At 41.4% G+C, this 13469-nt stretch overlaps 2 protein-coding genes across 3 annotated transcripts in view; one reads left to right on the top strand and one right to left on the bottom strand.

The window, feature by feature from the left end:
• The window catches only part of LOC118415901 (UDP-galactose translocator-like), a 53667-nt gene that overhangs the window by 29726 nt on the left and 10472 nt on the right, over positions 1–13469 (bottom strand). The gene's annotated exons all lie outside the window — the stretch shown is intronic.
• On the top strand, positions 10353–13017 carry LOC118415908 (kelch-like protein 26). Of its 2 annotated transcripts, XM_035820840.1 has the most exons (3): positions 10353–10404; positions 11055–11687; positions 11981–13017. In XM_035820840.1, exon 2 carries the CDS (start codon positions 11069–11071, stop codon positions 11645–11647), a length of 579 nt encoding a protein of 192 aa, XP_035676733.1. In that variant the 5' UTR covers positions 10353–10404; positions 11055–11068; the 3' UTR covers positions 11648–11687; positions 11981–13017. The 2 variants fall into 2 exon arrangements, with proteins under 2 accessions (XP_035676733.1, XP_035676734.1); XM_035820841.1 differs by lacking the exon at positions 10353–10404 and having other exon boundaries at positions 10714–11687.

The raw sequence follows: 13469 nt of genomic DNA, 5'->3' as shown, positions 1-13469 counted from the left end.
TAATTCTGAGATGAATGTCTTATGGTCTTGTGATATCCACACCCATGACGATCAGCAATAGTCTGCTGACGTATGCCAAAAAGGAACTAGCTTTTTGTTTGGTGCATAGTGTATTGATTTTACCATACACTTACATGTGTTACAGACACGTAGAACTGTAATGTAGAAAAGCGGTCTAATGAATTTTAGAACGTTTTGCAAATATTTTTCCTTGTACTCGCGTCATCATGATGCTACTTCTCGACGTGTTCATCATGAAATCTCAGTGAAAATTGTTTTAATGAAGAGCATGTGTTTACGGTCTTTACTTTATTCATGACAAGAAGAAGCTTACTGTTATTTCTCTATGTTGAGAACACGTATTTTTTACATGTATTTTGGGTCACAGAAGGAAATGTTGCAGATGGCATCAGCGCGCGCAGTTTTTGTCGCCTGATTTTAAAATTTGTTTTCCTCCGGAGATTGTGAACATGACGAGAAAGTACAAAAATAGGAAAATATATTGTGTGGTAGCCTCGATTGTATTTGCGGAATTGACATTTGTGATGTGCATGTAGCCATGACTGTAGTTGTAGAAGTGAAACAAGTTCAATAATACAATAGTAAGTAGTACAAATTTGGCAGCCGTGACTGTAGTTGTCAACTTAGTAAGTTATAACAACCTAGCACATAAGTGTCACTTTGTGCACCTCTTGAATACCAAAATAAAAGACTTGTTGGCTGTGATGTACCAAATTTTGTCGCTTCAATTCTTGCTACAGCATTTATTGTGTCTATTGTGAAAATCTACTTACATGTCATGACACAAGATTGCTCATACTTACAATATACATGTACATCTAATTTGCTAACACTAGTCAAAGTTCTGATTGGCTCCTGACAGAATGATAGATAAAAAGGACACTTAGGTATAAACAATATGTTTTCCTTTATCGGGGACACTATTTCATCAAGCGTAGGCGTCAGAAATTTTACGTGGTCGACCAGACTAATCTACCTATATACAAAGTATATATATGCCTGTGTCTATACTAGCTGTATTAGATTAGGCTAAAGCGGCCCAACCAACATCCGCCGGCCCCTAGAAGTTTGGTAGATAAAAGCCTAAACCACGGAACCGGGTTTTCTTTATATGGATAAATGCATGCAATCGTCATCAGCGCGACACAGCCTGACTTATACTTCCTATAGATTGGGTTTTCTTGCTAGCTATGTGGTAATACAAATAGCTATGTGGTGGTAGCGGCACATACGTCTGATCTGTCTTTGATCTGCGTGGAGCGGTCCCGGACAGCGGAGTTTCCGTTACATAAAATCTATGTCTGATCCAAGCGGGAAATGAAAATTCCACAGGAAACATTTTACGTGTTAGTATTCGGTACGGATGTCCGAAATGTGGTATTAGTCTGGAAAGAAAAAAAGTTCGAGTCGCCATTTCTTACAGAGGTAAACGTTTCCTATGTCCTATGCTCGCATTTATCGCAAAAAGCTACTAGTATTTCGTAATCCAACGTGGATGCACTACGGATTCCTTTTTCCCGCCATTTTTCCTGAACGCCTCCGTCATTTTCGTCGTGCGATCGCCGCACTATGACATACTGGGGGTATCTATGGGATATTCGTAGAAATGTCGTGGAAACTTCACCTGTCTTTTTACGGAAAAGACTGTGCTAGATCTTTGTCAGTGGTTGGTTCTGTCACAGCCTGATTGAAAATTCTACGACACCAAACTCTTGCGACGGTATGCGACGAATGTGAGCGCGCTGTAACCAATAACCAACGCTAACGTTAACACACCACCCAAATGTCGTGTTTCTATTTGTACCTATAGAAGTAGATCACATTTCGTCCACTTTTGGGTAAGCAAAATATCAAACCTACCAATTTCGAAGCTGAACCCTAAAAACGAACAAATTAGTCTGCTAACAAGTTCCCAAAAGGTATGGAGTTACAAAAAAACACATCTAACCTCACGCAATATTCTTACTATTATAATATCTAGGTAAGCGCATAGGCAGATTGCACCTATGTCAGTACATAACAAATATGGAGGTGATTTATTTTAGAAAAAGAACACAGAAAGTATTTCACAAGCGGGTGGCTCCAGACAAGTAACGTGTAAACCAGAATGTTATAAATCAATATTTCATAGCCATGTCAGATCTTGGCATGGAAGTTGACATTCGGTAGCGATGTCCGGAATTTACTACTAGTCTGGGAATGGAAAAAAAGTTGAGGGAAAATTTGAACAAAAATGGTGTTATGTATAATTAAAACAGAACTTCAAAACAGAACTTCGATTAGAAATGCCATAACAAATAGAGCATTTGAATGAATACATTCAGATGTGTTTAGCAATGTTTCTAACAAGGCGTATCGGACTGCTATTGGAGATTATGGAGATTTTGCCGTTGTGACAAGCTTTGGTAACAGCAATGAAGACACTGGGTTATTGATGTGGGCGTGGGAAGCAGATTTTCATCACATCTTCATTGGGTCAATTACTACCCACATACAGAAATTATACCAATGCTCTGGAGTTTTACTCTTGTAAACAATCAATGAGGTGACGTCACTGGGAAAAGTACTAAAAGCCACCCTTTCATTCATTCACTCATTCATTCATTCACATTGCTATTATCCCGTATTACCGTCGACATTACCAGCACCAACGCATTTTGCACCAGGCGGTCTAAGCCCTTGCCATCCCTCCATCCCCCTTGCTGAAACCATACTTTCCCTTGCAAAGTTTTTCCGACATTGGCATCGATCATTAAGACTCTGACGTCAAACTGTATCACGTGTCGTCCTTCCAGATGGCCAATGATATATATGGGATTTTGCCACGATCATCTAAAACCACATAGAGTATAAAGTTTATCTCACAAATACCTGTAAAACCCATTAGATATTTTACATTACGCAGGTTAGTAGCTTGTATTTCGCCCACCCTTGGGCAAACATAGTATGTAATCTGCCAGATGCACTTGCTCAAGGACATTGGATTCCTTAAGTATAATTAAGTACGGCAAAAGGTCTGCAATTACGGAGAAAAACACCTGCGCATTTAGTCTCACGCAACATTGTTGGTTATAATCTCTGATAAGCCAGCTTGTACCCGACTTGTACTCGGCCAATAGTAGCCTGGAGACCAGTCCATTGGCAGGGTAGTGACCTTCGGGAGCGGACCAACGCTAACAAGACTGGACTCAAGGCTAGGCCTATAACACAGGTGAGATTTTGCCACAATCATCTAAAACCACATATAGAGTATCAAGTTTATCTCGCAAATACCTGTTAAACCCATTAGATATTCTACATTACGCAGGTTAACAGCTTGTATTTCGCCAACGCTTGGGCAAACAAAGTACATAATCTTCCAAATGCACTTGCTTGAGGGCGTGATTATGTACGGCGAAAGGTCTGCAATTACAGAGACAAACACCTGCTCATCCAGTCTCACGCAACATTGCTGGTGCTATAATCTCTGTGCCAGCTTGTACCCGACTTGTACCCATATGTTCTGTTTCCGTCTAGAATTAAGATGAGGCCATTTAGACACGTGATATTGTGTTAGACATGCGAAATAGGTCTTATGTGATCAACTGGTGTTATTTTGATCTCAATGTGAAGTCAGCTATAATTTCTCCATGCGTAACTACAAATGCACGGTACTCAGTCGTCATTCTATACAGACTGTTGCAGACATCTGTGCAACGCCTTGCCCATTTACAGTCCGCCACGCCAGCAAACACATCAGGTAGGTGCTTGTTCACTAGTTTGTTTGTTTGTTTTCTAGTCATACAAACCCTTAGACGCAACAAAATATTTCAACTCTCTAGTAGACATGTGGACCGGCCTAGGGTCAGGGGATTAGCGAGTGCACCTTGCATTCGGAAGGTCAGATCATACCAAATACATCAAAACTAACGCGTGTGGGCGAAAAAAGAAAAATCCAGCAAAAAAGAGCTGCTAAACCACTGGACTAAGCATCCAGACCACTCTTTCCCAGGATTGGTTTGTCTTATGTTCACCTCCAGTAAGACTATAAGAAACAATCGTCCCCATTTCAATCATGTTTAAAGGCGCAGTGGCCCTAGCCCTGACCATGTGCCCCACCAGCCCAACCAGAATAAAATGAAACAGTACTCCAGCAACAAAACAACATGCGAAAATGAAACTAAAAACTAAAGAAAAACGGCATAAATGCTGACGATACAGCGAAAGGTCAATGACTTATACAAAGAAAACCCGACTCATTAGAGATATCTTCAACACAGATCTAGAAACGTAGCATGTTGCCATCAAAGCTTTTCGTAATATAGGGAGGAAGCTTCTGTAATTGATATGCGTTTGACTGTGTCTTGTGGTCGGTTTTACACGCAAGACTGTAAGTAAAGATAATAGTAACCGCTACTTAATTCATATTTTGCATGCATATAGTTCATACACGAATATACACCTGTTTGCTATAGCTCATTTGTAGCTATATATTGGATTTTTCTTCAAAGATGCTACTACACAACCATAGATAGCTGAATGCTACACACACACACACACACACACACACACACACACACACACACACACACACGAATCGAAATGAAATAAGGTCTGTCTGAAATGGCACGTAGTTATGCAAATTTTAACGTTAGAACAAGACGTTGTAAACTCAGCTCATGACATCAGAAGAGCAGCAACTTATCAGAGATAACAAGTTCGTGGAAACGAAAACTTGAAGCTGTTCGCAACGTAGAGAGCATGAGTCCATAATTGGGAAACTGTCTCTTGTCATCAATGTTCTACCATATAAGACATAACTGTTAACTGTGCTGACGGCACATTTCTCCACACACACAGTTCTCTCGACATTAAGGCACGCCATCTGTGCATCGAACCGACAGCAGCCATGCCGTGAAAGGTAGGTGTATATATGTCGTGAAGAATGTTGTGAAAAGATTCATTGACTGGCTGAACAACGTTTTCTTAGGAAACGAGAAGACATGTGAGTCAAAAACAATAGCCGTAATTTTGCATAGATCGGTCATTATGCGGATTTGCTATTTTTGTATATATTATGCAAATCTGTTCCTGATTTGCATATTCGGTATCTGCTTATGTTTCAGCTATCATAACTTACATGTGTTACATTTACTGAAGTTCAGCCATTGAAAACAATGGAATTGTACAATTTCCTCATTAATTATGCAAACTAAGTCCTCACTTGCATAAAATGTATATCATTCTGAACATCTTTGCCTAAGCTACCTGTATGCCAAAAATGATGGCAATCCATCATTCCTTCCTATAGTTATCCTCTTTGGAGTGTCTTGACAAAAACGCACCTGCAGTTCCAATGACGTTGAAAGCTATCTACTGACCAAATATCAAAACCATATCATGTCCAGTACAAGAGATACACTAAAAAACTGCTATGATAGAATAAGCTTATTAATCATGCAAATGTCATCTAATTTTGCATAATTAGTATTCTATCTTGTATAACATTATCTAAGGCACCTACATACCAAAAATCATGAAAATCCATTGTTCCCTTCTTGAGTTATCCACTTCAGAAGTTTTTGACAAAAATGGCCCTGCCATGCCAAAACTAAACGCTAGGGGGCCCAAACTTATGTCACTTATTCCTGAGCACAAGAGCTATCTAACAACTAAAAACTGGGACCATATCTTGTTCAGCGCACGAAATAGCAAAACCGGAAGTTGCGCTGCAGTACCAAGAAAAGCCGCTAGGGGACCTAAAATCTAATCACTTTTAGCTTTCATCCACCAACACACCAAGTATGAAACTAATCCATCCAGCCGTTCTTGAGTTATCTTGTTGACAGGCAGACACACACACACACACACACACACATGCACAAACGCTGGTGAAACAAGAGTTCGGAGACTTCATACCTCCATGAAATATTCTGATTATGCAAATGACTTTCACATTAGCATAATTTATACTTGCTCATGTACACCTTTAACTAACGTACACAGGTCACAGTGTTGACAGACCAATCATTTACTACACGTACTAAGAAAAATTAGGACACTTTCAAATTGATTATGCAAATTAGGGACTCAATTGCATAATTAGTATCTGCTTAACTTCCGCATGCCACAAACTACATATGTAACATGTATTTGAGAGATATATTGGAAAACACTGTAAATATAGATTTTCCTCTTTAAGTATGCAAATGAAGTCCAAATTTACATAATTTTGATTTTATTATGTACATCTCTGCCACATGTACCTGCATACCAAATATCATGGAAATCCATCAGTCCTATGTTCCGTTATGCTTCTTGGAAGATTTGGACAAAAATGCTCCTGCAGTTCCAGAGCAAGCTGCTAGGGGGCCCAAACATACACCTCTTCTTCCTTACATCAAAAGCCATCTGCCACCAAGAAATCAAGACCATAGCATCTCCAGATGAAAAGATACAAAAAATTGAAGTTCTGCTGCAGTACCAAGGTCACACACCAGGGGGCCCAAAATTGACATTGACCTTCATCTTCCCAACCCTTACCCACATACCAAATATCATCGTAGTCCATCGAGAGGTTCTCAAGTTATGATGTCCACAAATATGCCGACACACAGACACACACACAGACACACTTGTTTTGAGCATATGACATGTTAATCCTCACCACTACTTCGCTACATGTTAACTTACAGATGATTATTTGAACTTGCTAATGTCTATATCCGGACCAGTGCCTAAACCACTGTACCCCTACCTGTATCTGTACATGTCCTTGTACCTGTGCCTGGAAAAGTCTTTAACTACACATCCATACCGTGACTACAGCCATGCTTGTGTGTGACACTTTACAGGAAGTCTAAGGGAACATCAAGGGACGAAGACGATCATTGATAGTCAATCTTCGCCATGACGACTCTTGGGGTGTACGCCGTTGTTGTCGTCATCGGAGGTACGATATAATGCTCCTTACACCATTTCTATTGTCTTCCCATCACCATCCTTATATCTCTTTGCTTTTCAAAGACTATGAATTACCTTAAACAGTACGCAATTCCCTTGCTCCTTTTCTTTACCACTGTACAGTGTAGATCTACATTACTTGAAAATAAATGTCCATGTTTTCTGTGTTCATGTTTTCTGGTTCATTTTATCCACTGAGTAACCTATATCCGTTGTTTTTAAAAACAGGATATTTAGGGATATTAAGTTGACAAACGGTGGTTTCAAACTGAAATATTTATTTTCAAAATATTGCAACAAAATGAGACCACCGCCCATCGACTTGATATCCCTAAATGCCCTTTTTAAATAACGGATAAAGGTCACCCCGTGGATAAAGGTGAACTAGAGCTAACCGTCTAACCTCGCTGATTCTGAACTTCTGCGGCCCCACAGTCATCATCGTGGTGACGGTCGTCGGCTGCCTCCTAACTATCGTCGCCATCTGGGTCCGGCCGGACCTGAGGAAGCTGGCTAACGTGCCTCTGGTCAGCATCAGCTGTGCTGACATCCTCTTCGTCATATTTGGCCCAGCCTTTTGGATCGAGCATTTCCTGCAGCCCCAATGGAAACCGCCAGGGGCACTGTGCTCGTTTCTGGGGTATATCATACCGGTCTTGTGGGGGGTATCGCTAGGCCACATGTGTTGTATCGCTCTTCAGCGGTACTTTCTCATTTGTACCAACAGTGAATGTCTAAAGTCCAATAGCGTTCTCATCATCATGCTCCTGCTGACATGGTTGAATCCTATCGTCTCATTCTTACCTCTGTACCTTCCCGAAGAAGTCAAGGTTGACCCAAAGATCAAGCGATGTAGTGTTGCAGGATCTACTAATATATCCGCAAAGATACTGGTATATATCATGGTCTTCATTATCCCATATGTAGTGGCCATAACATGTTACGGTCTCATTCATAAACATGTAAGGAAGAGTACTAAACGTGTCAAAAGTCACGCGTTGCGCCAGTCAAAAGGCTTCACAGTGCGCTTCACGCGTGGGAAGGGGGGCAACAGCTCGCGTTCTCCCACAATGACTGCCTCAGTCAGGGTGACAAATTCCACGGGAGACCCGCATGGCGGTGCTTGGTTGGGAGATGACAATTCCTCATCAAGTAACGAGGAAGGAAGGAAAACTGACCAAAATGAGCCAACAGAAAGTAAGCGGAGTAAAATCACTACGGTGTCAGATGATCAAACAGATACAAGTAAAAATCAAGACCACGTTGGTCAAAACCCATCCATATATGACAACGAACAAAACGGAGATGACCATAATGGCCAGTGTGAAACTAATGATACTTCCTTAGTTAGTGCAGAGACAGATCAGACAGATCGAAGTGAGAATCAGCAGGACCAAGATCTCTCGTCAGATGACGAGGAACTGAAAGAAAATATCCGCATTATGCCAGTCTCTGATATTTCCAACAATTCAGGAACAAATGAGCAAAAATATCACGTTAGTCTGAGCAAGAGCTCCCCAAACAGTGCGGCGGAGAGGCAGATCACAAAAATGATGCTTACTCTGTTCCTTGTGTACAGTGTCTGCTGCATGCCTATGACGATAATGGCTATGGTTTCCAGTAAAGTCTCATCTGAAGCGTTCATCGTTGGTCAGGTCCTGATGGCACTGAACGGTGCCCTGAACCCGATTGTATACGGTCTCATGAACACACGTATACGCGAGGGTTATAAGTATATCTTGGATGGCATTCTCAGCTTCATAAATTGAGACCCAATATGAGCGACGTAGGTTTGTCGTTTTGAGAAACGTCATGACAAATACTACTCATTTTTGGTTGACATTTGACAGGATTCTCTATCTAAAAAAAGGTATGCTAACAAGACCACGTTGATTATATGATAATTCTAAAAATTGCAATGCATTCTTTGTTTTAAACAAATCACTTAGTCCCGCCCATGTCCGATGAAATAGAAATTAATACAAAAGAAATCACAGCATTATGGTACACACCAAAGTGATGAGACACTACCATGAAAAACGACAATGAAACTAAACTAAAACCACTTTCACATAAATACATTTCTATTTCTAAGAACACCTGTTCCGTATTGATATTCACATTTTACATTAAGGTACCTATCCTAGCAAGAAAATGAAGATTGACTTAAGAATTTTAGTTCAAGTAAGTTCGAATTCGTGTACATGTTCCTTATCCATGTCCAAGAATAGTTGTGTATGGGATGATCAAGTAGTTTTGGATGGGATGATCAGAAAACAATGCAGTCTTGGATAGTGTTTAGCCTAGTGCTGCCAACATGTAAGATATGAGTAATTTGCCGGGTATGACCTTGTTGTACATACAATATTTTTGTAGTGATGATAGATTCTGGAACTTGTAACTCCCATCGTCCAGATACAGTGTGGTACCACATGAGTTAATCAGTGTTCACCCAAGTCCTACCCACCGTGTATAAATATGGTGTACGCGTATCATGTATCATGGGCCTTATTGTGTTATCAAGAGAACCTCACTCCTGTACATATTCAGTCTGTCTATAGATGCATGTAGTCGCAACACAAAAGATTTGCAACTTATCAGACATAACAGATTCGTGGAAACGAAAACTTAAAGCTGTTCGTCACGTAGAGAAAATGAGTCCATAATTGGGAAACTGTCTCCTGTCATTAATGCCCTATAATTGTGCTGATGACACGCTTCTCCATACAGTTAACATTCACCCAACGTTAAGGCACGCCTTATGTGCATCGAAACGACAGCAGTTATATTGTAAAGGGTAACGTTTGGTATATATGTTGTGACGCATATTGTGACAAATTTCATTGACTTACTGAGAAACATTTTCTTAGGAATGGATAATACATGTAAGTCAAAGGCGAGTATCCCGTCACTTAAGTACAGTTCTGCATAGCTGTATGGAACGTTGGACTTGATAGTAGGTAGGCTGACCCTATGTGCATGTGAATAAACTCATAAACCGGCTTTGTATGCTATTGCCTATTGTCTACATTCATAACGAAAAAAAATTGGTTAGCACAGTGGTTGATGTATATTGCAAGCATACATTAACCTTACGTTGTATTTAACATTAGTCTATCACACATAGATAAAAAGGCACATGCAATTCCCACTGAAGAGAGATCCCTACAGATTAAGAACTCCTATATGAATATTTCATACCCTATGTCTCTATACAAAGTAACAACCTTCCTCAGTGACGTCAGCAATGGGTCAAAGGAGCCCGACACAGCCCCAACCCCACCCCCTACTTGTTACAGTGTCGTAAAACATCTGCATTATGGCGACGTTAAGACCTTTGTCCTTTGATACACTATTTGCTCTCGTCTTGGAACTGACTATCTAACCATAATTTTCGGACCGGAGCACCGTAACGTCCCAGACGTCCATACACCAGCAAAGGTTAGTTTTTGACCCTTAGCCATACCACTCGCACGAATATAAAATGACTCCCAATGGTGTGGCAGTGGCACGTCAAGCTCCTACTCCAGGCATCACATTACAGTGCAGTTCATCATATGAGGATAAATGTAGGCTATATCTCTTGAAATTTTGACATCTTATCACCGTTACGTTTTGAGTTCACTCCATCAATGTCTTGTACATTTGTAAGTTTTTCTGTCGCATTTACTTTCAAATTTCTTCCGATCCACATGAACGAACTCCCACTGTTTGCGTGACTTTGGTCGCAGCGGCCTGCCTTCCCAAAATAGAACCGCCTGACAGAGGACGTGTCTGTACCAGTATGTATGACATGTCTGGCATCGTTATCGTGATGAAATGCTTGGTACCAAGAGCTTCATGTCCTTCCTGCGTTTTCAATGCATGGTCACAAGATTACTAACGTCAGTAACCAACTTTAATGCAATAACCTGACGACTACCGAGTATATGATTGAATGCCTTTGATGTTTGTTGCAAAAGAACTAGTACATCATCATGTGCGTGAATCTATATATAGTACCATTTGTTTTATGGATTATTGTGCTGCCTAGTACTGTCATTTGTTTTACGGATTATTGGAAACGTATCGTTATATCCAACATTATACAGTAACACTCAATGCCATGGCAACGACAACGACGGATTCTCGCCTCAGAGGAAACAGCTACGAGATCTCGTACATCAATCGCGTTCAGGGTGACCCTGACCTGGAGGTCAAAGTTGAAGACTGCACCTTCCACGTCCACAAGACGGTCCTGATGGAGACGTCAGACTATTTTCGCGCCATGTTAGAAAGTGGCATGAGAGAAAGTCGGGAAAACTCCGTGCAACTTCACGGCTTCGCTGCTGAAATATTTCAGGTTGTTCTAGACTTTCTGTATGAATCGAAGCCAATAAAAATGGACGATAAACTAGCTGGCGTTCTTGAGATAGCACAGTTTCTTCAGATGCCACCGATTCTAGACTACATCAAGAGTAAACTGAGCTGTGAGAACTGCGTCCATCTGTACATGCTGGCTGATACCTACGCGATCCGCGACCTGAAGGAAGCTGCAGCACATCTGATGGGGGACAATTACCTGAAGTTTCTTCGCTCGGAAGTTTTCGAAGAGCTGAGGGAAGAACAGCGAGAAGTGGAAGACGCGATTCAGGCACCAGAAGTTCCTGTGCGGAGTGAACACGGGGTATGTGACGTGGCGTGAGACAGGCCCGAGGGAATTCCTTCATTACGATCACTCTAAGGTAAGGTAAAAAGGTCCAGCTGCAGTATCAAAGAAATCCGCTAGGATGCCGATTATCGAACTTAACCTTTGTTTCTCTGACACCTACTAACTATCATAAATATACATAACCTTAGCAAGTTATGATGTCCGTACATGTAATTTGTACCTCATGGTGTTCATGCTTATCAAACGTCTAAAATCATTCTGATTTTACGTATGCAAACATTTGCAGATTCAACACACATTGTTGCAGTTTAAGGGAAAACTGCCAGGGGATACGATGTTTCGTTGTTAACACGACTCTACTTTCAGGATGTCTGGAAAACTTTCACGGAAAATCCGGAGCAGGCGTGTGCGAGAGGGTGGGGTGTAGCAGTACTGGACAACTACATCTACGTCATCGGAGGATACGGCAAACCACGATTCGGTCACCCCTCCGGGATAGCCGTCCGAGACGTGCTGTCGGACTCCTTCTGCTATGATCCCATCCAGAACAAGTGGTTCCAGATACGTTCCCTTAGCGAAGCCAGGGCCTACTTTGGAGCTGTAGCTCACGACAGGTCTGTTTACGCTATAGGAGGGTTTCAGTACGACTACACGGTAAAAACGATGGAAAGATACATTCCTGAACAGGACAGGTGGGAGTTTAGAAGGCCGTTACCTGGAGACTGGACTAACTACGATCTAGCTGTCGTCTGTAAGGGAGACATTTACATCAACTCGGAAGAAGAGAGGACGGAAAAGTTTGCACTTCTGAAGTATACGTCAAACAACAACCAGTGGGAGATTCTGTCTCCCCTGCCCAGAAAACGGGACAAGAACAGTATGGTCGCGGTGGGAGAAACCATCTACCTCCTTGGTGGACTCGTTCCCGGAGTAGACTGCTTCAATGTCACCACGAAGCAGTGGTCTTCACTGGCCGCCCATCCAGCCACAGAAGCCGTAGAGTTTGAGAAGGGGTGTACAGAAATGGACGGGACGATCTACGTGTTAAACAGTGACGACATGGCATGTTATATTCTGGAGTCGCAGACTTGGGTGCAGGGCTTGGCAGCTTTTCCGGGAGGATATTACGCCAACAAAGCATTCATTGCATATCTGCCACTAGAACTGCAGGTTGTATAGCTAGACTTGTGTAGTAGTCTCTCAAACCATTTCACAAGCTATTTCTCAAAATATTTTCCGTGTCAATTTCTTGTATGATTGTAATTGTAATTGTAATATCATATTGGTTTAGGCTAAGGTCAAATTTCCAAACCGGGGCCGGCCCGGCAGCTTTGGGGAACGAAAAGAATGATACAAATGACATCAAAATACACAAAATATAGAAATTAGATTCATGGGCATTATTTGTGTTTATTTCTAGGTATACATTTCAATTTTTCGTTTCTTAAAACTTCCCGGTCGGGCCCCGATTTGGAAATGTGACCCAAGCATTAGGAAGAAGTATAGTGATGTATTATTGTAGAATTGTGCTGCTATAAACAAAAGATCAATACACCAAGCTCTTCTTCAGTTATCTTCTTCCAAAGACTCCAACACGAAACAAAAGATCCTGCAGTTAGAAAAAAACAAGCTTCTAGGGGCCCCAAATGTAGACCATTTCTTCGCGATTCATCTCCAAGCAGATCTTCGGTGGCAGGCAGGCAGCATCCATGTACATGTACCTAAACAACAATTTGCCAAGCAATCTCCATTTTTGCCACCGTCCGAAGGCCAACGACCTACGTCTTACGGTGGCAAATGGAAATTGGTTGGCCAATAAAGATTGTTCAAGTACATGGATACTGTTTGCCTGCCA

Source organism: Branchiostoma floridae, chromosome 5 (assembly GCF_000003815.2).
Source record: "Branchiostoma floridae strain S238N-H82 chromosome 5, Bfl_VNyyK, whole genome shotgun sequence".
In the NCBI taxonomy this organism is placed as follows: domain Eukaryota; kingdom Metazoa; phylum Chordata; class Leptocardii; order Amphioxiformes; family Branchiostomatidae; genus Branchiostoma; species Branchiostoma floridae.
Note: the sequence above shows the minus strand (reverse complement) of the source record. Positions and strands in the feature narration are given on the sequence as shown.